The 25,063-nt window shown below is 38.7% G+C and overlaps 1 protein-coding gene across 2 annotated transcripts in view; it reads right to left on the reverse strand.

Moving 5' to 3' along the window:
- The window catches only part of DNAJC2 (DnaJ heat shock protein family (Hsp40) member C2), a 27,435-nt gene extending 3,639 nt beyond the window's left edge, over positions 1 to 23,796 (reverse strand). The window contains exons 1-13 of one of the 2 annotated variants that reach the window (XM_060157234.1): positions 23,580 to 23,796; positions 21,525 to 21,715; positions 18,621 to 18,696; positions 10,487 to 10,585; positions 9,282 to 9,423; positions 7,726 to 7,806; positions 6,775 to 6,840; positions 6,182 to 6,273; positions 5,982 to 6,103; positions 5,422 to 5,571; positions 2,331 to 2,419; positions 2,187 to 2,256; positions 572 to 756 (exon numbers count right to left, since the gene is read on the reverse strand). In XM_060157234.1, the coding sequence (XP_060013217.1) occupies positions 572 to 756; positions 2,187 to 2,256; positions 2,331 to 2,419; positions 5,422 to 5,571; positions 5,982 to 6,103; positions 6,182 to 6,273; positions 6,775 to 6,840; positions 7,726 to 7,806; positions 9,282 to 9,423; positions 10,487 to 10,585; positions 18,621 to 18,696; positions 21,525 to 21,715; positions 23,580 to 23,643 (1,427 nt within the window). In that variant the 5' untranslated portion in view covers positions 23,644 to 23,796. The remainder of the gene's footprint in view (positions 1 to 571; positions 757 to 2,186; positions 2,257 to 2,330; positions 2,420 to 5,421; positions 5,572 to 5,981; positions 6,104 to 6,181; positions 6,274 to 6,774; positions 6,841 to 7,725; positions 7,807 to 9,281; positions 9,424 to 10,486; positions 10,586 to 18,620; positions 18,697 to 21,524; positions 21,716 to 23,579) is intronic. The other variant, XM_060157235.1, reaches the window with a different exon arrangement.
- Positions 23,797 to 25,063: the final 1,267 nt, after the last annotated feature.

A 25,063-nucleotide genomic window follows, 5' to 3' on the forward strand; every position in this document is an offset into this window, starting at 1 on the left:
TTTCAAGTTTGTACAAAACCTTACTGATTCTGTGTAAAAATCAACAGAAATAAAAGCACACATTTGTGTATACTGCCATTTGGACACATACTTAAGGAGACAGATCATTCTGAAAAGAGAACCTTAGTTTCCTCATATACAGAATAAGGGAGGCTGGATCTCTAAGGTTTCTTTGAGTTCTCAGCTCAGACTCTGCAGTGAGCTCCAGTTTGAGGTCGGAAGCAACAAAGAAGGATTAAGACTGAAAGAGAAACTATGGAGCACAAAACCTAGTGCCTACTATAAACCACAATGGACTAAGCCAACATGAGAGTCAAGGTTTATGTCTTATGATCCTTAATTTCCTGAGAAATTGATGAAGCATCCTGCTGTATGTATGGATATACATATGTGTGTTGGTATAAGCTGCTAAGACTAGCAGGTTCAAAATGCTTTTCACACTTTGCACAGAACTTAGTGTCCAGGTCCAAGCATATCTCTGGAAGTTTGCTGTAATGTGCTGCTATTTGGGTGTCTACATTATCCCTAGGCTCCAGTATGTGTTGAAGAGAAGTTTCATTAGAACGAGTACCTTGAATTTGTTCCAGCAGGGAAGAGATTCACAGCTTTAATTAGTAATTGCAGATCATCTTCTGACCAGTGTTTACTGCCATTTCCACCTCCGCCAGTTGATTTCTCTGCATTCTTAGATGCCTGTCGCATACGAGCCTCAGCTTCCTCTTTCTCTTTTCTAATTTGCTCATTTATTTCTTCTATCTACACAAATATCATAGGTAAGTCAGGGACTTAAAACATCTTACTACTCTACACTCCCTTGCTGACTTGTGGTTCTCGACGCTCAGCATCATCCAGGCAGGGAGCCTACACCACCCCCCAGGCCAGCCCCAAAACCACAGTCAGCCTTTTCACTCTGGCTTCCAGGCTGCATATCTCTGCTTGAGGAACAAGAACCAGCCTTGGCCTGACCTACCCTGTATTCCTATCATATCTCTATTTGCCTTGGACACTACTTGTCAAGTCTATAGTCATTGGGTTATTCACCCACAAGGCCATTTCAAAGCTCATACCCACTCTTTTGCAGATAATGTCATTTACTCTCTACAAAAAGGTAAAAGCACAGCAAAGTGGCCTTTGGTTTATCTTGAAGTTCTACCTTTTACACTGTCACTTCCAGTGTACCTTCAAACATGCACAAGGGAAAAAAAAATCTTTACTTGATGATGTTGCTCTGTCAGTTGCAATCTTGGAGTCATCTCTGACTCATTTCCCCACTTCAATCCCTTAGAACCAGTCACCAAGTCCCAAAGATTTCAGAGATTCCCATTATCACTCACAGTCCAAGTCCTTCCAGTGAGATTCTTACACTAGTCACACTCATCCAATGCCTCTTGTCTACAAATGCCAGATTAATAGCACAATGTTAACCCTGTGCTACTCAAAGATCTGTGGTAATGGAAACTGTTCATCTTGGTATTCAAAACCTGCTTAATTTGGCTCTACTCTTCTTAACTAACTTAAACTCCCGCTTCTTCTTACCCTAACTTTCTACTCCTACCTGTATTTTACACTGCTCCCCGACCTTCATTTAACACTATCGTCCTTCAAAACTGGCTCAAACCCTTCACTAAGCCTCCCTGACCACTCAACCTGGTGTTGGCACTTCCTCTCTAACCTACAGCATTTACTGGGGGCCCTCCATCTTTTGGTCCTTAGGCCTTTTCTCTTTAGCATAACTGTTCCTGAACTCCTTTGTGGCAGCAATAGCAAATCACCTAGGCACGGGGCTATATATGGTAGGTACTAACACTTGTTGCACTGAATTGAATTTCTGGGCCTGTTTCCTCATCTGTAAAATAAAAGGTGTAGACTAGACAGAATAAAAATCTCTTGGTTCTAAATGTTATTATCCAACAAAAATGCTCAAGGAATAGTCAACACAATGATTTTTTTCTAACAGTGATTCTGAAAAATCTATGATTAATGTGCTAGATAACTACAAATCAAACAACTATATATGGTAACAACTATACACACTTAAATCCAATTTAAGTCAACACAAAGAGAAATGAGACACTCTTTGCCCCTATAGTAACTTACATGTTAGGTGGGGAAACACTGAGGTGAAAGCAATACTAAAGCAGAATTAAATGCTAAATACAGGTAGAAGTGATATGTTTTTCTATTACCTGTTTTTCCAGAGCAGCCTTTCCTACTTCTTTTGTAGACGATGTGAGTGTTTCATTCAAGCACTGTAAACTTAAAGGAAAAAAGGGGATGAAATTTTATCCTAAGCCCAAAAGAAGACTTTAACAGCAGCTCTACAGTTATACCTCGCTAGTTCAAGCCGATCACAAAGTTTTTCCACTTCCTCCATCATTTTAACACGTTCTGCCTCATTGTCAGAAAAGTGATTCCAGGTCTAGAAGTATGAACACAAACATTTTCATCATCTCTACTGGCACTCAAGAGTACATCCATAAACACAACTACCAAGCATGAAGTCCTTGAGAGGTTCTTAAGTTGACTGTATGGCCTCCTGGCCACCGACAAGCACATTCCCCGGGCACCATGCAAGGCTTTCTCTGGCCAGCCAGCAATAAGGAGGCATTACTAAATGGATGGAGGTGCAAAACAGAAGCAAGGTGATGGTGCAGAAGGCCTCTAGATGATATAAGACAATGAGTCCTCAGACAACCACTGAAGAATCAAGAAATTCTATATAACGACAAAGTAAAATCCCTTTGTTAGGCTGCCTGTTCTATTTACTGTGTGCCAAACTGTAAAAAAGACAGTGTGTTAAGAAACAGGAAGTTCAGCAAAACCTGATATAGCTAGAGATTATGCTTAGAATGGAATATTGTGATGTGCCTGGGTGAACAAGAATTGGAAAGTATCAATACTTCTCATGCTGCTTTCAGCTGCTGCTGACCCATCTCTCATTCCTCATTTTTCCTTGCTTCCTTAATGGATGCAATCTGGTGCTAAGGTTCCAATGCTTCTTTTACTGTGACACCTCCCTCGGCTTCCAAAAGCCTTACTGATTTTCTTCCTACCTGCTTGGGTCACTCCTTCTCAGGCTCCACTTCCTCTGTCAGTGCCATAAGTATTGGTGTTTGCCAGTGTCCCATCTCCACCCTCCTTGCTCTATACTCTCCCCTGGGGGGATCTCCACTACTTGCCATTGAGATGTAGACGACTCTGTGACAATCCCACTCAACTCCAGACTTTCCATCAAAGTTAAGTCACCTACTGAGTATCTTCATCTGAGTATCTCAATGCACTAAACATGCCCTAAACTGAAATCATTCTTCCCCAGCCTTTTCCTCTTCCTTTGTTTTCTGTTTCACTGAATAATGCCATCACCCATCCAGTATTCCATGCAAGAAACCAGGACATGTATTAACCCTTACTCCTCTTCCACCTCCAACATAAAATCAATACCCAACAGGCAACAGCCAATCTTACCTCCTAAATGTTGGTTCATTTAATCTACCTTCTTTTCCCACCATCTCTTTTAGTTCAAGGCCCATGCTCTCACCTGGATTATGCAAAAGACTCAATTTGTCTCTGCCTCTAGTGTTCTCACAGCATCCTGAGCATAAGTGACTCAGGATCAGAGTCACTTTTAAGCTAGCAAGATATATAATGCTCTTCAAGACCTGGCCCTTCCTTCCTCTGGCTCATTAAACCTCACTTTTCTGGATCTCTACACTCTCTCAATGCTCCCTGATCTCTCTCATCTCTAATCCCATACACACACCGCTTCACCTGGCTGAATCCCACTAGATCCAGAAAGCCTTCCTTGACCACCTGTTTGGTACCTTCTTGTCCTAGTACCCATCTTAAAGTGTTTCACTGGCCTGTTTTCTTGTCATTCTCCATCGTTAACCAGCAGATTCTTGAAGGCAAAGACGGTGTCGTCATAGTATCAACATCAATTATAACTGCTTGACACATAGTTAAGTGCTCATCACATATTTGATGAATGAATACATGAACTCATGCAGGAAAGGAGCTTATAATAAGTTACCAAAGGCCAGAACTTTAACCCTCATTTAGGCACCATCTCTAAGAACTATTCAAGTTTTCTGTTTTCTAACTGACCTTTTCAAGTTGTTGATCCAGTTCTCATTATGCCAAATCTAACAAGTGCTACATGTGAATGATCTCATTTAATCTTCACAACTCTATTTCTAGGTATTATTTCAGTTACTGTATAGGTGAGGAAATTGAGACATAAATGGGTTGAGGGAACCTCCTGAGGACCAGAGACAGGACATGGGAAGTGGAAAATTACTTTAAATCTGAGGGTATGCTCTCAACAACTATGATATCCTGCATTCTTCTCAGTATAATTTTCTAGGTGAAATCTGAGGAAAATCTTTCATTTTTTTCTATTTAGATTTTCCTCTTACTTACCAAAAGCTTGAAGAGACATCCTGTGCTTGTATTTTTATTAAATGTCTTTCAAAGCCTGCTAAATGGGGCAGGTTAATTTCATTAACTGAAGATTTAGGATGGCATATATTAGAATACATATACTAGTGTCTAGAGCCTCTGGACAGTCACGTGAAAGAGTCTTCTATACACAGTAAACATTTACATACTTGCTGAATTTAACTACAATGGTGTAGTATACTGTGTGGCAATCTCTACTATAGCTTGGAATTTCATTAATTTATTCATTTGATGCTACTTGATATGGAACAATACTGGCCTCTAACTTTACCAGTTTAAAAAGTAAGACCATCTCTTGGACAAAACTATATTTGAAAACTTTTGGGGTTTTTTAGTCAATATTTTTTAGTAAAAACTGTACCTGAACACAAACTACCAGTACTCAACTGAATGATATCCCTTTATTTAGATAAAAATGAAAGCTTTTAGATCCTTAAAAACAACCCAAGTTTAACTTCTTAAAGAACTTTTTCTTTGATAAACATTGATTTTACACCATTAAGGAAGTAACCAGTCAAAACCAATTTTGTGGCACATTTTCAGAACAAACGATCCAATTTCTCCAACCAGGGGAAGGGGGAGAGATGGTGATGGTAGGGGACCTGCAACGGACACAACCAGGAGACACACAGCTGAAATCTTTGATCTTATTTAGATAAAAAGACATTGAGATAATCAAGAAGGTGTGAATATGGAACAAGTATTAGAATAATAAACAACTTTTTTTTTAGGTTTGAAAATGGCAAGATGGTTATGTTAAAAAAAAAAAACAACCAACCCTATCAGAGTTGCATACTGAATATGCATGTGTGAAATTTTTAAAAAGTGAATTTAAAAACGTTTATATTCTGAGATAAAATGTGTACAGTAGTTTATATTTCCATAGTATAAAAATATTTTTAAGCTTAATCAGCAATTTGATTTACTTGTATGTAGTGCTTGTTCAATCACAGTCTGACGTACCTTGCATGAGTTTCGAAGTTTTTGTCTTTCCTTCTTAATGGCTTTTTTCTGGATATCTTTTTCCTTCTTTGCCAATAACGCTTGTTGTCTAACTTCCTCTTCTTCTTTTTCCTTTGCTAACCGAGCAGCTTCTAATTCAGCTTGTCTTTGCTTTAATAATGGAAAATAAAATCATTTAATAAGAAAATTAGAATTCCAAAATGCTCCATAATCTTATTCAAAAAATACAATTTTTAATAACTTAAATTACACAAAGGTAAACATCAACTTATCAAAGACCGAAGGAAAAGCAGATGGTACAGTTCTATAAAAATTTATTAGAAATGTAAAAAGGACATATTAGAAGTGAGTGTAGTATTAAGAAATTTACATGACATTACGTTTTTGCTCAATAAGAATTTGCTGGTAAGGAAGATCATTCTATCAACTGTGCCAAATGTCATGATTCTTTCATAGTAGCACCTAATTCTCTACTACTAGATTACAGTATTTAAAAATAGATCTGAAGATTGAAGATTTTATGAACATTTAAAATCCAACTTTGTCAAATGTCATCTTACTTTCTCTTTAGCTTCTTGCTCCTTCCGTTTTGCCTCTGCTTTTGCTTTCTTTTCTGCTTCTTTCTTGGCTTTTTCTTCTTCCTTAAATTTTTTTATCCTTGGATCACAGCTATATGCATTATCTACCAGAAAAAAAGTTAATCTTTTGAATTTCTAACATTTAATTAAAGAACTTTAAAAAAAACATCAATTATCCTTACCAACTAATGTTCTTATTCTGTTCATTTCTTCTTTTTTCCTTTGGGCCCTTGTTGCTCTGTTCTGCTTTTCAATCCATCTCCTTTCATCACGACTATAAAATAGGAAATATTGGAAATAAACTATTGCTTATGGATGGTATGACAGGAAAATGTAATACTTTATAATTTAGCTACAATGCAAGTAATGTCTTGAAAGGTTAAAATGCTATGTCATTATTAACATTAAAGGGTAACAGTACTTACTATTATTTTTGGTTAATTTTTTGGGAACATTCATGTCAAAATAATTTCCCTACACATATAGGGAAAATGAAAATAAAACTGGTTAAGCAACCGGAAGAAAAAGAATTTGCTGACTTGAGCTTTATTGACAATTACATTCCTTGGCAATTTCTTAAGCTTCATAACCAACTATTGATCTGGCACTATCAAGCTTAACTTGTGAGATAGGACCTCAAAATACCAAAAAAACTCATTTAAAACGGATACACAGAGAAAATGCAAAAGAAAATATATGTGGTATATTTTTACATCATCACAAATACCAAAGAACCAAACAAATATCTTCCTTTATTAATGATTTACATACATACCATTCTGCTTTTTCTTTTTCTTCTTCATCTAAATAAGAGAATTCTCTCCAAGAATCAAAATTATACCTAATATAAACAAATAAAATAAAATCAAGCCAAAACAAATGAAAAAAAATCTTCCTTTTAAAATTAAGTTAGGTGCATATAATTTTAAGAAACTTTAATGATAAGTGGATGAGTTTGTTTTAATAGATCCCTCCCCTCTCTTTTGATACTGAACTAGCACTATACCCAAGTCTTTTTCTTCTTCTTTTTAAAATGACATTGTATTTGGTATGAAAGTCTAAAATACTCATCACCCCTAAAACAAAATCCCAGCTCCCTGCTATCTCTTCTGACTATTAGGTTTCTCTCTTGCCTGGGACTTGATAAAGTTTTCCCTGCCTTCACCGCCACTAGTCTGTCAAGTTTTAAGGGAACCTAGTAGTGGTCACTTTATCTGGTTTGTAGAGCTAAATTTTGTCATTTTTGTCTTACAGTGACTTTGTGTTTTCATATTTACCAGATACTTAATGAGAAAATATAGCACACATAATATAAAAATGGAAAATGAATACTGCGCATTAAAAATTAATGAATTAGTTATAGAGACAACATCGTCTTCATCATATATTCAAGTACTTAAAGAAATAGCTAAATGAAAAATTATTTTTTAATGATTCAAATAACTCCTTATTTTTCATTTTTTACTGCTACAGTGTGCTTGATATCTAGAAATCTGATAAATAGAAAACAGATTGAAAAAATAATCATAAGAGCCTAAATATTACATAGGAGATAATACAGCATTCTGTGAAAACCTTTTTGATTTCGAAACACAGTGCTTTTGTTCATTGAAGGTTCTGCAATTTTCCCATCCCTCAATTAATTTACAGAAGTCAGTCGAGCACTTATTGAATACTTACCTTCTTAAAAAAATGAAAGCATGGGAGAAACAGTGTATTCACTCACCAGAAAGAATAAAATGCATCTACATCTTCAAATGATGAATTCATATCACCAAGTTTAGGGACATTTTTTTTATTTGACCATCTGAAATATTGAAAAAAGAAAAACTCAAAACATTTTGTACAAAAAGTTCAACAAGCTGATTTATTAAAAACAACAGTTTTTACTAAATCCCCTACAATATCCCTCCCCTATGTCCTCCATGACTAAGAGATGGAACTGGGAAATCAGCAGTGCAGTGCTGAAAAATGCAGGTGCAATAAAAGGTAGGGCAAGGGGAGAGGGGGTGTGAGGGGGAGAAACCAATGGAACAGTGTTCTAACCCTCAGGTTATCTTCAGTTCTGTAAATTACAGGGTTGTAGCAGCTGCCAAGCTGGCCAGGAAAAACAGGCTCTAACGCCACTTTTCAAGCTCACTTAGTCCTGCCCCTAAACAGGCAGTACGGAAGTGACCGGTAGGCCTTGCCTTTTAAAAAATGTGAATAATCACAGATGGAATAGATTTCCACCCTCTTATCGCCACCACTTTCCCCCTAAGAGTCAGACTTGTAGGTTCAGCACTTCACCCACCATCTCTAAAAGGACCCTGAGTTTGCTACTGACCCGTGTTTTTCCACTCTGTGAAACCATCCCACAAAAAAACATAATCCACTATATATATATATATATATATATATATATATTTTAAAACCACCTTCAGCACTGTTACAAAACAAATGTGAGGAGAAAGGGTGGAGGAAATAATTAGTCTGCATCAAACTGCTAATCAAAGTGCTTCTCAAACTTAGCTGCCCATTAGAATCACCTGGAAGCATTAAAAAAACCTACAGGCATTCCAAACCAATTAAATTAAAATCACAATTTCTCCAGGTGGAACCCAGGCAGCGGGAACTGTTCAGGCTCTCCAACTGATTCCAATACGCAACTAAGATGCACTCTCAGGAAACCTTCCAATGCAGATGGAACCAAAAAATGTAGATTATTGGTTCACACTACTTAAAAACTGATTTTAATGAAATAAATTACATATGCTTTAATCTTAAATATAAATCATCCTTTGTCAGAGAACCTTATGATAATCAGACGCTCAAAAATAGAATAAAAGCTTTCCTAAATGATAATGGGCCAAATGCAGCAGTGTACCCATTAACAAAGGGGAAGGAAAGAATGGGAAATTACTGTCACTTAAGTATCAGCATCACACTACATAAAGTCAACCATCGTTCCCCCAAAGGAAATTTAAAAGAAAAACATCCCATGAGTTGTAATTTCACTAAGGAAAGGAAGAACTTCCATTTAGAGCAAAATAAATTAGTAGAGTAAGTTCACCAGAGGCGCTCAATATTGTAGAGGATGAGGAGGACAAACACAAAACTATTACTAGCTATTACTAGAGGAAAAAACCAGAAACTTGGAACTACAAGAAGCCAACCAACAGAGCATCATAGCACAACCAGCCTCTGCATTCAGTTCAATTAAAGCTCATTTTTCTAAAAAAAAAAAAAAAAAAAAAGCCAGCCAATAGAGCATTATGATCACAAGGGGATGCCTTAACGCACCTGGAATTCCTTTCAAACACTGGGGAAAACACTTCAAAGAAATTGTCCTTTGCTTCACTTTTAGAAGGAACTGAGTTATCAAAAGTAGGATCTACACTGTTAAATGCTCGTCTTTTCACTGGATCAGATAACATTTCATAAGCTGAGGAAAAAAATCATAAGGTCACATCACCACAATGCTACATTTTTTTCTTAAAAAAAGTTATTTTTCATATTTAAAAATTTTGTGTGCTTGTGGGGAAGGGAGGATTTAGGTAATAGCTCTAGCACAATGGGACTTAAGAACTTCTTTAAGTACCTCTTCTGGAAGGCAAAGGACAAAACAATAAACACTCAACCGCTTTTTTTTTTTTTTAACAATCCTGATGTTTATTTATCAAATTTCATCAGTGGAGTCATCGACCGGCTTTTAAAATAAGGGCAGTTTCATTATAATAGCATACTTGGCAAACCATATAAGTCCAGAAACACTCAACCCTTAGGAAAGCATGACTCTGAGGAAAAAGAAATAGCTAGAAGACTAACCGTTAGATCCCAAGGTTATGAAAGATCAAAGGATCTTTGACATCCTGAGCACTATGTATGAGTGGGTCAACAAAGAATAAGTTTGAAAGGTGTGTATACAATTTTTTAAAAATTAGAATCAAACTGTAAAATTACATTTAAGGAAATATTTAGGTATGGTGGCTCCCTCTCTTAATTTGCTTAATGAGGATATGGCTATTTAAATATCCATTGATGGCTGGGGAGGGTCCCTTACTAGGATAGAATCAACTTCTTCATTTAAATAAGCAAAACGTCTGAGGAACAGTTTAGCCCCGCAAAGTGTCTGAAATGGGAAAAGATCTTAGTATTCTCATTGTTAAACATAACAGGTATAAGAATTAACTCTAGGATGCGCTTCTCAAAAGAACCGCCTGGAGAATCTTGTTAAAATGCAGACTCCAATTCAGGAGGTCGGGGGCAGAGCCTGAGCTGCTGCAGTTCTGACAAGCTACCAGGGTTGCTGATGCTGCTGGGTAGGAGAGCCTCACTTTGTGCGGTGAGGCTCTGGGGGAGATTACCAGAAATAACCAGATGTTAACTAAAGATGTTTTAAAATGTTATGGTATAAATGAAGTACAATACGCATAGGACACCTAATCCCAGCAATTAATACATAATCTTCACTAACAGAAATTTCTGACTCTAAAGCGTTTTCTTACCTTTAGTTATGCAAGTGAAGTAGTCATTATCTCCTTCTTTTATTGGTTCACCAGCTGCTTTCCGTTTGTCTGGGTGATGTTTTAAAACCATTGCTTTATCTACAAAATAAGTCAGATTTAGATAATTTGTCCTTTTAGGCATCAAAGCTAAAAATAAAGATGAGCTAAATAGAGCCATTTCTAATAGCATAGTATTAGTTTAAAAAATATTTTCTCCTACAGTAAAATATATGCTTATTAAACAGAAATTAGAGGAATTGAAATAATTATTTTAAGAACTGGCCAAAGTGCCAGCACCCAAAGACAAGTGCCGTTCATATTTTGGTGTATTTCCACACAGACTTTTTCCCCCTTAAGCATATGCTTTCAAAAATGTAGCTATAATCATTTTATATATACCAATTTAAGTTGTGATTTTTTTCAGCTTAACATTACAGCAGTTCCATTTTCCACGCTGTTGCAAACTCTTCAAAAAATTTTAATGACTACTTAATACAGTATTTCAAGTAGATTTACCATAACTTATGTAACTGTTTCTCTACTGCTGGATATTTAGATTGTTTCCAATTCTTCACTACTGTAAGTTAGTCAATTTGAATCATTTTGTAGAGAAGTATTTTTCCATATTTAGGACTCTTTCTTCTTAGGATATACTCAGAGAAGTGAATTAGTGACTGAAAATGTAGGAACAAGTCCCGTTCTAAAAGTCATACCACTGCACACCCCTATGGGAACATCCTTTTCACCACAACCTCAACACTGGACCCAATTATTTAAAACATGATTATCACTGGTGCTCAACAAATTTTTTGCTGTTCTTTATTTCTACACTTCATCCTTCATTTATGGAGGAAAGAGAGTCTGTCTCAGTTTTTTCTTCTTAGTTTGTGTGAGTCACTTTACAATGACTAATGGCTGGCTGTCAACATCTACTGAGCATTTAATATGTGCCAGCATTTTTTTTTTTTTTTTTTTTTTTTTTTTTTGCGGTACGCGGGCCTCTCACTGTTGTGGCCTCTCCCGTTGCGGAGCACAGGCTCCGGACGCGCAGGCTCAGCGGCCATGGCTCAGGGGCCCAGCCGCTCTGCGGCACGTGGGATCTTCCCGGACCGGGGCACGAACCCGTGTCCCCTGCATCGCCAGGCGGACTCTCAACTACTGCGCCACCAGGGAAGCCCGCCAGCACTATTTTTATCAGTTGATCTTCTCAGTAACCCGCTGAGGAAAGTACTATTAGTTTCTCCCTTTTACAGATGAGGAAAATGAGGCACAGAGAGGTGAAATAACCATTTAACCTCTATGCAACCTGTCCAAAGTCCTGGCCAAGTTGGGCTCCAGTCCAAGCAGCCTGACTCCTAAGCCTGTGCTTGTATGCTGCCTCTCCTAGTCAATCATGTTTGATGCTAATGCTTTCCACAACTGCTGTGATTATTCTTGTTGTCAAAAAACATTCAGTTTAATTTATATTTACTGATCATTTCCTTTATAATTTTATTCTGGTACTTATAAATGTAGGTCTTTCATTCTGCAAAAGTTTGAGATATATGTTTCTATTTTAATATTTTCTACGGTCGGAACTGAAAAGCTTGTTTTTTTTTTCAAAGTCCTAATACCATCTAATAATCCTCCCTTCTCTACTAATTTGTGACGCCTCCTTTATCACAGTAAATTTTACCAGGGTCTGTTTCTGTTTACCTATTCCTGTCCCAGGATTATCTTTAAAATGACTATAGCTTTCTAATTTGATGGTAACTTCCAAAAACTGTGTATTATTTTTGTGTATTTTTCTTGCATCTGGCTACCTGACTCAGCTCTTTCAGTTTTTAGGTAGATCCTATATTACCTACAAATAATATATTTCTTTCTTTCCTTCTAACAGTTCTCTCTCCTTTAATATCGTTAATTCTCTGACCCAAACTCCCAAATAGCATAAAAGTAAGGGGCAGGTAAGCTTCCCCCATGGGTTTTTATGGTAATATCACTAATGTCACACAGTTAAAAGTTTGTTGGCAGTGAGTGTGAAATACTTATCTAAGTAGGGAATTAACTGCATTTCCTTTCAAAGTTGTATTTACCAAAAAGGAGTGGATATTAAATTGTACTATATGTACTTTCACATTCTTCTTAGGACATCACACTGACATATTTCCTAAGAGAAATCTTGTTCATGGGCATTATTCTTTAATATACTGTTGAATTCAATTTGCTATTTTTTTAATTAATTAATTTTGTTTTATTTATTTATATTTTTGGCTGTGTTGGGTCTTCGTTGCTGCACATGGGCTTTTCTCTGGTTGTGGTGAGCAGTGCGCGGGCTTCTCATTGCAGTGGCTTCTCTTGCTGTGGAACACGGGCTCTAGGCACGCGGGTTCAGTAGTTGTGGCTTGTGGGCTCTATAGCGCAGGCTCAGTAGTTGTGGTGCATGGGCTTAGTTGCTCTGCGGCACGTGGGATCTTCCCAGGCCAGGGACTGAACCCGTGTCCCCTGTGTTGGCAGGTGGATTCTTAACCACTGCACCACCGGGGAAGCCCTAATTTGCTATTATTTTAACTGGGTGCTTTTTTTTTTGGTATTATATTCATGGGTGATATTTGTAGTTTTTTTTAAAAAAGCTCTTTTTGCCAGGTTTTAAAAATTAATTAAAGTAGTTTTAGGTTCACAGAAACATTAAGAGGATGATTAAGAGATCCATATACCCTCTGCGCCCATACATGCACAGCCTCCCCTCCCTGCCCCGCCTCATCAACATCCCCCACAAGAGCAGTACACTTGCTACAATTTTTTTTCATCTAGTTTTTTTTTTTTTTTTTTTAATTTGGCTGCACCACGTGCCTTGTGGGATCTTAGTTCCCCGACCAGGGATGGAACCCAGGCCCCAGCAGTGAAAGCGCTGAGTCCTAACCACTGGACCACCAGGGAATTCCTGCTGTTTGTTAACAATTGATGAACCTACACTGACACATCATAATCACCCAAAGGCCACAGTTTTCACTCTTGGTGGTATACATTCTGTGGGTTTGGATAAATGTATAATAACATGTATGCATCATAATATATAAAGTAGTTTCACTGCCCTAAAAATCCTCTGTGTTCTACCTGTTCATCCCTCCTCAACGCCCCCAACCCCTGGCAACCATGAACTTTTTAGTGTCTCCATAATTCTGCCTTTCAATGCCAGGTTTTCATACTAGGATTACATTAATGTCACAAAATGAATTGTTCCAAAAACAGTTTACATTCAGCATGAGAATGTTCAATTCCTTAAGCATCTGAAAAAAATTCATCTAAGAAATCACCTAGGCCTAAAACATTTTTTAGGAGATAATTCTTGGTAACTCTTTAAATTTCTTCAATCCCAAAAAAGCCAATTTTATCAAATTTTCAAATTCACTGCATTTAATAGTGGTCTCAGTTAAAAATATCTTCTGTAATTGTTTTCATCCTTTCTGTATTTCACTATTTGTTTTTTCTTCTCACAAATCCATTGTAAGATATTGTTTTATCTATTTTGTCCCTCCATCCTCCTTAGTATTATTCTTTTAAACATTTGAATTGAATGCTCATTTTATTTTTTCCCTCCTTTAAAAAAGTAACATAGGACTTCCCTGGCAGTCCAGTGGTTCAAACTCCACGCTTCCACCACAGGGGGCCCGGGTTCGATTCCTGGTTGGGGAACTAAGATCCCACATGCCACACAGCGTGGCCAAAAACAAATAAACAAACAAAAAACGTAACACAATAGTTGAAGGCAATGAACTTATTGATGGTACAGCTCTAGCTGCCATCCCATATGTTTTGACAGGCAATGATCTTACTTTCATGAAAAGAATCTATCAATACAATTTTTATTTCTGTCTAGGTGCAAAAGAGTATATTTCATTTCCCAAGTGATTTTTTTTGGTTTGTTTAATCAGATCTATTTTATTAAATTTAGAGAAAACTTACATAGAATAAAATGTTCAGATTTTAAGTAGTTGGTTCAATAAGTTGACAACTGTATATACTCACTTAACTACCACCCAAAAGAATACAGACTATTTCCATCACTCAGAGTTCCCTTGTACCCCTCTTCCAGTCAACTCCTACCCCCTACCATCTGGGGCAACCTCTTTCTGATTTCCGTCACCACAGATTATGTTCGCATGTTCTTGAAGTTCATATAAATGGAATCATACAGTATGTCTTTGTATCTGACATAATGTTTCGAGATTCACCACCTTGTGTATATTAGTAATTTTCTGAAAACTGCTGAGTACTATCCTATTGTATACAGCAGTTTGCTTACCCATCATCCTGTTGGTGAACATCTGGGTGGTTTCCAGTTTTTGGATATTGCGAATAAGGCTGCTATGAATATTTCTGTACAAATCTTTTTATGGGCATATTTAGTTGTTTCTACATATACTGCAAGGGTTCAGAAACTGTGACAAATACACTTTTGGTTTTTTTGAGCTCCAAGATTTTTCTTATAGTCAAGTGTATTATCAATTTCTCCCCTAACACTCAAGAGAAGACGTTTTCACCTTCTAGCTGGTTTGAGCAGGAATGGAATTTATTTAAAGGTTATTAGGTGGCTCACAGGAACTGAGAGTCTGACTATCAGGCTTGGAAGCTAAGTAGCCAGGAACAATAATCACACCATACCAGACAGTTCAGTGGTGTGATGACCCCACCACTGTTGGGCACTGCAGGAACAGAGCACAGGCTCCTCCCATGGCCAGTGCTTGGGGAAAGCTATAGCTTCTCAAGGCGCTGCTCTTCCACCCCTGCTGTCAAAACAGATGCTGTTCAGCTCGGCCTAACTCACATCTGTTCTCCTTTGAAATGCTGAGGAGTAAAACCTAAGTCACATGCCTACAAACATTCTCTATCTCAAGTCGTATCTTTTTATAATAATTCAGGCAACTTTTCTTTATTTGCAATTACTGTCTCTGTTACATTCATTCTGACCTCTTCTTTAGGGAAATCTGACATCTCTTTATTCTTTCCTTCTGAACCTTGGGAGCATTCCTCAAGGCTGTCCTCTGCCTTACTTTGTTTTCTAATTGTAAGTCAGCCTTTCGAATTCTAAATGCTGCTCTCCTGTTTTTAGTTTCCAGGCAATTCTACTTTTTTCTCGCTAGTCTCTTTCTGCAGTGCCTATATGCTGCTCCCACCCCGCCCCCCGCCCCCAAGGCAGTGTCTTCATATCTCACTGACAACATGCAGCAATTAAGTTTTCTTTTGAACCTGATTATAAAGTCTGAGACAGATGATGTATGTCTCAGTTTTTTGTTGGATAGTCTCCTCTTATGCTACAATGTTTTTTTCTTCATTGACTTTTCCACCTAATCACCTCTAGTCATTCATGTACAGTAGGGCATCCTGAGATTCTCCTATATTCTGTTCCAGGGGTGGGGTTGGGAGAGGCAAAAGATGTCACCCAATATTAAAAATAAGGCAATGAAAAAAAAAAATAAGGCAATGGAGGCCGAAGAACAGCCGTTGTGTATATTTACTGAAATTTCAAAGACCTACCTCTCCGCCCTTCCCCACCAAAGATAGTTTCTGGGATGTTTTGAGGGTACATTAGCAAATGGGCTTTTATTGTACATTCATATTTCTATTATTATCAAAAGTCTCTATGATTTTTTAAAATATTATAGTTGATTTACAATATTGTGTTAGTTTCAGGTGTACAGCAAAGTGATTCAGTTATATATATATATATATTTTTTTTTCCTGATTCTCTTCCATTACAGATTATTACAAAAAGTCTCTGATTTCAAATTTTTAAGAAGCATAATATGAAACAGTTTTCAGTTTAAAACATGGGAAGTATTTTAAGCTAAAATGATTAAGTTTAGAAAGTTCAAAGATTTTACTTCCATGTAAAGAACAGCAAACCTACATGCATCATATGCCAGTGTGGCAGTTTTTCTTCAAGAAAAACATTGAAATACCACTGTTAGTACTCAAGTACTTTCTCTTAGCCCATCATTCAACTTTTCTAGTATATTCTTTTCAGATAATGCAGAAAAGGAAGAAAAGACCACTTACTTTATCCACACGTAATTGAATCCCTAATTTTCATTATAGCAATTCAAAATATCAATAAACAAAATTAAAACTTTTTACAAACTATTATGTATAAAATAAGCTGTAAGGATATGTTGTACAACACAACAATATTTTATAGTAACTATAAACGGAGTATAACCTTTAAAAATTGTGACCTGGAACTTATGATATTGTACATCAACTATACTTCAATTAAAAAAATAAATTAATTAAATAAATAAAATGTAAAAAAAAACCCACCAACCTCCTTTATGTGTGTGTTTGTGATAGGATTCAAGAACTAGAAGGATCTCAACTGTCATCAGTCTTACATTATTATTAGGTTTGTCTGTGCTAATGATTATAAATTTGCAAAGAATAACTTTGTATTTTTACTTTTGGACAAGATTTCAGAGAGCAGTAAGTAGCAACTGTCTATTTTACAGTGACAGAGGAAAGAGAACAACAGTCTGCTTCTGAATAAATACTGAGAATATTCAGCAAGGTGGCAGAGAGTGAATCGCAAACCCACATAACGTTAATAATCTGTACAGTCAAGGTGCAAAACTTCTGGCAACAGAATATTTAAAAATTAATCTCGGGGCTTCCCTGGTGGCGCAGTGGTTGACAGTCCACCTGCCGACGCAGGGGACACGGGTTCATGCCCCGGTCCGGGAAGATCCCACATGCCGCGGAGCGGCTGGGCCCATGAGCCATGGCCGCTGAGCCTGCGCGTCCAGAGCCTGTGCTCCGCAATGGGAGAGGCCACAACAGTGAGAGGCCCGTGTACCACAAAAACAAACAAACCAACAAACAAACTCTATTATCCCAATAAAACAAACGGACTTAACAGAAGCAAATGGATGTTTCTTTTACAATTATTATACATTTTTTATCTTTAGAGAAAGAAACAATTCCTTCACCTTAAAACACCAACTGCTTTCCTAGCTCTCAATCACTTCTGGTTCTTTCACAAATTATATGTGTCAAGAAATATTTGGTATCTGTATGCTACTCTTTCATATAGTAAGACTTTGCAAATACTTTTCCAGGGCAAATGAATTTTCCTGGCATTTATGTATATTGCAATGACTATTCATACACACTAACATATGCTTAATCTAAAATCATGCCAGCTTTTAAAGAAATCCAATCATAGGTCTAAAATAATCTCATCAATTCCTTCACCTTGTTAAAAAGTATTTCCTGTGACTTTCCTAAATACAAGCATTAATGAGAAAATTTTGAGTTTATCTACTAAGGCTCAACTAGCATTTTTCAGCGTGAAGTAGGTCTCATTCAGTCATCTTCCTCCAAGTGCAAGACTTTCTCTGTCCCTGATTCCCTCCTCCTTTTCCATATGGCCACAATCTTACCTCCTCTGACCTCAATATCCATTCTCTAGAGTAGAGGGCAGAACTCTGTCCTAAGACAAAACAGAAAACTCATCACCTTCACCTCTTTCATGAAACTTTACTAATCAGGTGAACCGAATGGTGTGTAAGGAATTACGTCCACAGGACTGCAAAGGACAGGACAGTTCGACAGTTCACAGCACTAAGGGGATGGTGTTTCATAAGGCCTATAAAGACTGGGTTGCCAACAATTCCTGCCCCCGTCCCCCCGCCCCAATTTTTAACCTTGTCAATGAAAAGAACAATGAAACATCAGATAACTCTTTCTTCCGCAGAAGACACAGGGTGGTATCAACAAAGATGTGACCTAAGATCACAGAAGAATATTGAAAAATCTAAGTAACAAGGCAACTTCCACTAAGTACAGCTGGCCATACTTCCAAGGGGAGGTGAAATATTATTTTTTAAAAGCTTGTTATTGGAATAGTGTTCTTTATCCTGTCACAAACACACACACACACACACACACCCTGATTTCTTGTTCCTAATGAGAAAGTCCATTCATGAGACTGCATTTTTCTGGTTTTGAAGGTAAGAGACTGTGGTTACACATCATTATACCATAGAACACATGTTAAATCTAGAATTATGGCTATAGACTATGATCTTGCATATCTTTTCAAGAGGATAACATTTCCTATACCAGATATTTGATTATTTCAAAATAACTAAGTACTTACGAGCTGCTTTAATCTGTCTCTGTGTAGCTTTGTATCTTACATGGCCGAGTCCAAGTACTGCATAATGATCTTGGTTCTGATAAAGACACAAAATGGGAGTCAAGTTTGAAATGAAGCCATATATCGTATTCCTTGTGTTGGTACCCTAAAACAGTTTCCCAAAGTGAGACTCTCATAACAGAAGTCTAGTGAGATGTTCCATATAAAATGGGTTCTGGGACTTCCCTGGTGGTGCAGTGGTTAAGAATCTGCCTGCCAGTCCAGGACACATGGGTTCCAGCCCTGGCCCGAGGAGATCCCACATGGTACAGAGCAACTAAGTCCGTGCGCCACAACTACTGAGCCTGTGCTCTAGAGCCCATGAGCCACTACTACTGAACCTGTGTGCCACAACTACTGAAGCCCACACCCCTAGAGCCCGTGCTCCTCAAGAAGAGAAGCCACCGCAATGAGAAGCCCATGCACTGCAATGGAGAGTAGCCCCAGCTCGCTGCAACTAGAGAAAGCCCATGCGCAGCAACAAAGACCCAATGCAACCAAAAAATAAGTAAATAAATGAATAAAAAAAAAATAACAGGTTCTGAGGTCATGGAAGTTTGGGAAATGTGGACCATTGTATACAGCCTTCTTAATAATCTGTACGCACAGAAACCAAAGGCTCTGAGAAGTCCTGCAATTAAAAAAAAAACAAAAACAAGCAGACGGAAACCTATATAGCCCAGCATTTTCCAAAACTTGACCAAAGAACTCTTGGTCTTGTATTTCTCTTAATACATATTAATATGCTATGGGCATCCTTAAATCAAGGTACAGCCAGGAAGATTTCAGAACTGAGGGGAGCATTACAGTAGTCCCAGTAGGTTGGGCCAGTGGCAATGACAGGACAGGAGCCGTGGAGCAAAGAAGGCTGGATGGAAATTTTGAGAAACTGGGGATGAGGCTTCTCTGGATAGGAAGCACCTGCTTTCATTTCTGCTTTGGTTAACATCCTTACAAATCTAGAGATTGAGGTAGCACCTGAGTGAAGGCTCCTTACCCAAAGGGTGTATCTAGTATTGGAGAATGAGTGGGGAGAAAGAGGGCTTGAGGGCATAAAACACAGGAGAAAAAAGTCAAATAGGGTTGACTGGTTTTCCTTTAAATTCAGGACTGCAAACTCCCTAAGGATGTGCTCCTTTATTATGTCTGGCACTCACACTTTGTTCCAGTTGGTTTGCTTTTCCACTCCCTAAGACTATTATTACGTATTATTACATACTTCAGTCCTCTAGTCTTTCCTTAAACCTCACAGACCCTGCTCCACCCTCTCATCAATGGCCTTGCTTCCTGCTTAATGAAAAAATTTAAATTATCCTACTCAAATTCCAGCATCTTTCTGCCATCTTACCTGCACCCATGCATCTTTCCCTTTCCCTCACCATTGAGAAAGCCTATCCTACCGAGACAAATTACTCCATCCCTCCTGGTTCTGAACCACCTTCTCTATGTCTCTCAAATGCTAGCATCTTTCAATTGTCTTCTAAATTTCAACTGGATTATTTTCATCATTGTACGAAGAAGCTCTGTTATCTCTCATCTTTAAGACCCTCCCATGACCCCACTTCCATTTCTTTGCTGCCCATCAAAATTAAACTTCTTGAAAAAGCCATCCACAGAACATTTTTACCCCCTCTAGCATTCATTTTCAAACCACTCCAATCTAGTTCTGCTCTGTCCATTCTCACCCCAGGGGCTATGAAGCTGCTCTCTTCAGTATCAATTTCCAGCTGTCAAACACAAGATGACCCAGCTGCCTTCACTTGACTTCAACTCTCAGTGGCAGCACAGCTGACTCTTTTCTTGAAACGTTATTTTCCTTTAGTTTCTGTGAATCCACTGTTTTCCTCCCATCTTCCAGTAGCGTTTTTCAGCCATTTTGACTGGCTTCTCGAAGCCCTGCCAAGCTCAGTCCTCGGGCTTCTTTCTCTCTATATACTTTGGTCCAAGGTGACGTGACCCATGCCAGGGCTAGAAGACGGTAGGTGCCCTGTAAATGCTCGCAACTCCCCAGTTCATTCTAGTGTGGACTCCTGAGCTCCAGATGCAGAGACACGACGCTCCCCACAAACTTCCTTTTCCTGCAACCCTGTGCTGGTGACTGACACCACAGTCTAGCCGGTGACTCAAGCTGGGATGATCACGGGTCTTCCCAATATGTTCCCTTCTCTTGGGCGGCACAGCCCAGGTCTCCAAGACGTGTCAAGTCTACCTCCCCGAAAAACAAATCCGTCCCTTTGTCCTCAAAACTTGGCTACCAATTTAGTTCAAGCATCAAGCACTCAATTGCAGGCTTAGATTACGGCACTAGCCCCATAAAGGCAAACTGTTCCCTTCCCCTCTGGTCCTGCCCTCCCTTTTCAAGCAAGTTTCTGTACTGCCAGGAGAACTACTATTCTAAAATTAGCTCAGAAACTTTTGATGACTTCTTACTGCCCCCAAAGTAAAATATAAATTCCTTCCTTGCCATGGCATGAAAAGGACACAACAGAGTTTCATCTAGACTCTGTTTTCAGTCTAATTTCTCACTGCCACCCCTCAATATGCTACTCTACCCTTCACCAATCCCTGAAGAGGCAGTGCATATTCTTTTACTCCTTTGTGTCTTTCCATATCTATTCCTTCTGCCCGTAACACCTTTTTTCCCTTCTTGTTTCATAAACTGTCACTTAACCTTTTAAGACCAACTCAGACATGGCTTTTTCTGGATTTCTCCATCAGAGATAGTATCCTAGGGCTACTGCTCTCCCACTCAGGGCTTAACAATAAACAGGTGCTCAATCATGATTATTTTGTTGAAGCATCTTAAAACATGGCTTAATAATGGAAAACTGCCATCTGACCGAACAAGATTCAGATATTAAGTACCTTCCAGTCTTTGGGATCAAGTGTTTTCAGCATGGGAAACTCTTCTAACTGCAATTCTTCATCTTCTGATTCCTCTGACAATTCTTTCTTATCCTCCAGTTCCTGAAAAGAGGCAGAAGCATTTCTGTTTCTCCTCTTAACAAAAGCTTCAAACCATCTTCCCACAGGTTCAACTTGACAGAGTGTTGAGGCTGTGATTGAAAGCGTTAAGAGAGGCTTCAATGTATTGCATGGAATAAATCTGTTCCAAGGCAATAAATAAGATCAAAACAGTGACTGCATCAGAATATAATTTTAAAACCATCAACTGAGAAAATAACTGCAGTAATCCAGTTAACATGAGGGTTATCAATAAATAATCATTTCCTAGTATTTACAGAGAGAGATTCAATCAACCTCTTCCAGTTATCTGACAAAACAAGACATTGGGCAATGTCAACAATAAATCAATACTTTTCTGGGGATATGAAAGGAAAATGAGGAAAAGGGAGAGATGTTGCAAACTGCTTTCCTTTTAGACTTGTAATAAAGCGATAAATAATTATAAACTGTCAAGAGCCAGCCTCATCAACAAAAATCTAAAAATAACTCAAAATATCTTAATTATTAATACCTGAATTTAGATAGCTTTCAAAAATTTTAAGAATCCACTAGCAATGATTTTTTCTGAAAGACAATTTTCAAGCAGCTAACAGGAATTTACTAATGAAACTGTGCTTTAGTGGAACAGCTTTCAATCTGAAATCAGCAGCTCTGGATTTCAGTGCAGGTTTGACAATTAGTAGCTATATGAAATGAGTCAACAATGCCTTCATCTGTAAAATGGGAACAATACCTATCTTATCTGGTTCCTTGGAAGGATTGAATGACAAACGATAAAAGCACTTTGAAAGTCACAAACTGTTAAATAAATATAAGTCTTTATCATTATTCCTGGAAAGTAGGGTAAGTCACTATATATGTGTACATTAACAATTCAAAAAAGGTAGTTTGGGTCAGGAAAAAAGTGAACATCTTAATTTTAATTTCATATTTCAAATGAAAGCAAAAGGCTTTACTGTCTGGCAAAAACTCAGATTTAAGTCTTCCCTTGTACCTAATGGCCACAATTTTGTAAAAATAGCTGACTTTTCATGTTTTGTGTTGGGAAATTAAGATTTCTTCTACCATTCACAGGAGAGCATTCAAAAACACTATATTCAAGAAATACTACCTGTGTAGTGTGGGTGTGGCTTTCAAGAACATGACCTTTCAAGCCTTTCCCTCTACTTGTAAGATTACACAGAAACTTCTGTAAGCAGGAACACAGCACGTGCCGTGAGATACGTCCAATATCACATACAAGCGTCTGTATACGTGGCTATGGTAATCAATGAAATCACTGAAATTAGAGACCCTTTAAGTTTACAATACCATGACTGTCCTGGGCTATAAATCTAAGAACCTACAGCAGCAGGACAAATTTCACCCCCCCTTTTTTTAAAAACTGAAGATAGTTGACTTCCACAGAACAAGTTTCACTTAATGACTGCCTTTAAAAGTCTGTTTACACGGGTCTTACCACCAGTATACACAGTGGTGTTTTCATATTGAATATGAGGAGCAGTGTCTGAGTCGGGACATTTAAAAAACGAAGCCGGAGCAAACGTAAAAGGGGAGAGAGGTGTTTGAGCTCCAGCTGTAAGTCTTTGTAGGGCCCCCGGCACGTGGGGTGCTCGCTGTGGGCAGTCTCCTGCCGTAGGCAAGATGCTTATGAGAACCTTTTTAGGGTACTGGAGGGTTCGGTCCCGAACTCCTCCGCCCAATCCATGAGTCAGCAGCCGCGAGACAAGGAAGAAACTGCGGGGGCAGAAGGAAGACGCCCCCCTTCCTCCTTCCTTCCAGTCTGGGGAAGGACTTCTGTATAGCAGGGAGCAAAAAGACACTTGTCACGGCCCCACACTCTATAAGCTACTTGCCAGGGGCAAGGGTAGAGAGGTTTCGGGGTCGCCAAGGTGGAGGCCCGAGGCAGGGGCTGCTGAGGCTAGACTGAGCAGGGGTTGAGTGGGCACGTACCAGAGGTCAGAGCATGGGTGATGGCGGTGCCCCGGCCTTCTGCAGCGCTTGGCAGGAGCAGCATGATGACGCCAGAGCCAGCCCCGCGGGCGCAGCAGTTCCCGTCCCAGGCGGAGGGCTCTTAGAGTCCCGCCAGCTCTACCTCCCCGTCCGAGCCTCGCGCCTTGGCTCTACGATGTCCAGGAACCGGCGCATGGAGACGACCAATAACTACTTCCGGGATGAATCTTTCGTGGTGCGTAGGCCAATCCCACCCCCGCCAACGTATGCGGCTGTCTAGGTCCTACTGACTCAGATCCGGGTGGGGACCAAGATTCACGAATGAAAGGTTCCTAGGTTTATCAGTTCCCTGGTAAAAAGGATTATTTGCCTCGTCCAGGTAGAATATGGAATACGTAGGACATGATTTTTCCTTTTTTTTTTTCGGTACGCGGGCCTCTCACCGTTGTGGCCTCTCCCGTTGCGGGGCACAGGCTCCGGACGCGCAGGCTCAGCAGCCATGGCTCACGGGCCCAGCCGCTCCGCGGCATGTGGGATCTTCCGGACCGGGGCACGAACCCGTGTCGCCTGCATCGGCAGGCGGACTCTCAACCACTGTGCCACCAGGGAAGCCCTTCTTTTCCTTTTTAAGTTAACTACTACTTTATTAGTTTGAATTGAACCGTTGATTTTAGTAGTAGCTGTACTTGTATAAATAGAAAGTGAGATGTGTATGAATTAGTATTGACAATAACAGTCTATACATTCATAGAGAATTCTGTACATAAACCTGTAATGCGTTTGTGTTTACCTAAATAATAATAGGAGCTAATGTTTGTGCTATTACTAATTTACCTGGGCTATCGCATTTAATACCCATATCATTTGCAGAAGTAACCCCTCTGTAGTATTAGATTCTAATCCAAGGCCAGCAATCATTTTACCCTGCTCTAGCAGCATGAAGTTTTCTTTCAAGATATTCCCAATTACAGGACTCTATTGTTTAATGTTTAATTGTTTAATAAAATTAATTATACTTCTCCTGTATGATTCCTTCTAGGACTGAGGTCAAATGCAAGAATTAGCAAAAAGAAATCAGTGGGTGGAAATTCACAGACTCCACCTCCCATCCTCCACCCCACACACAGTTATCTGGAATAGGTTGTGCAAAAGAGAAGAATTGATGTGCCACTCTTCTGCAAAAAGACCCAGAAATTAGTAAATTATTATCTAGGAATTACATTTTCACTGTTAAATACATTGAATTGGCCTGTGTATCTGCCGCATGACAAAATTGTTACTTCAAAACTGACATTTCAAAAACTAAACTATCTCACCCTAAAACTCTTCCTGACCTGTAGCCACTGTTAAAACAAGCTTTAAGGGTCAAGGTTACCTGACACCACTTTCTTAATTTTTTCTCACACCTATCCCAATTATTCTCACCATAACCTCTAAGAGCATGAAGGTTATTTTTTTTAATTGTAGTAAAATACTCATAACAT

The sequence above is a fragment of the Lagenorhynchus albirostris genome, chromosome 8 (assembly GCF_949774975.1).
Source record: "Lagenorhynchus albirostris chromosome 8, mLagAlb1.1, whole genome shotgun sequence".
Taxonomy (NCBI): domain Eukaryota; kingdom Metazoa; phylum Chordata; class Mammalia; order Artiodactyla; family Delphinidae; genus Lagenorhynchus; species Lagenorhynchus albirostris.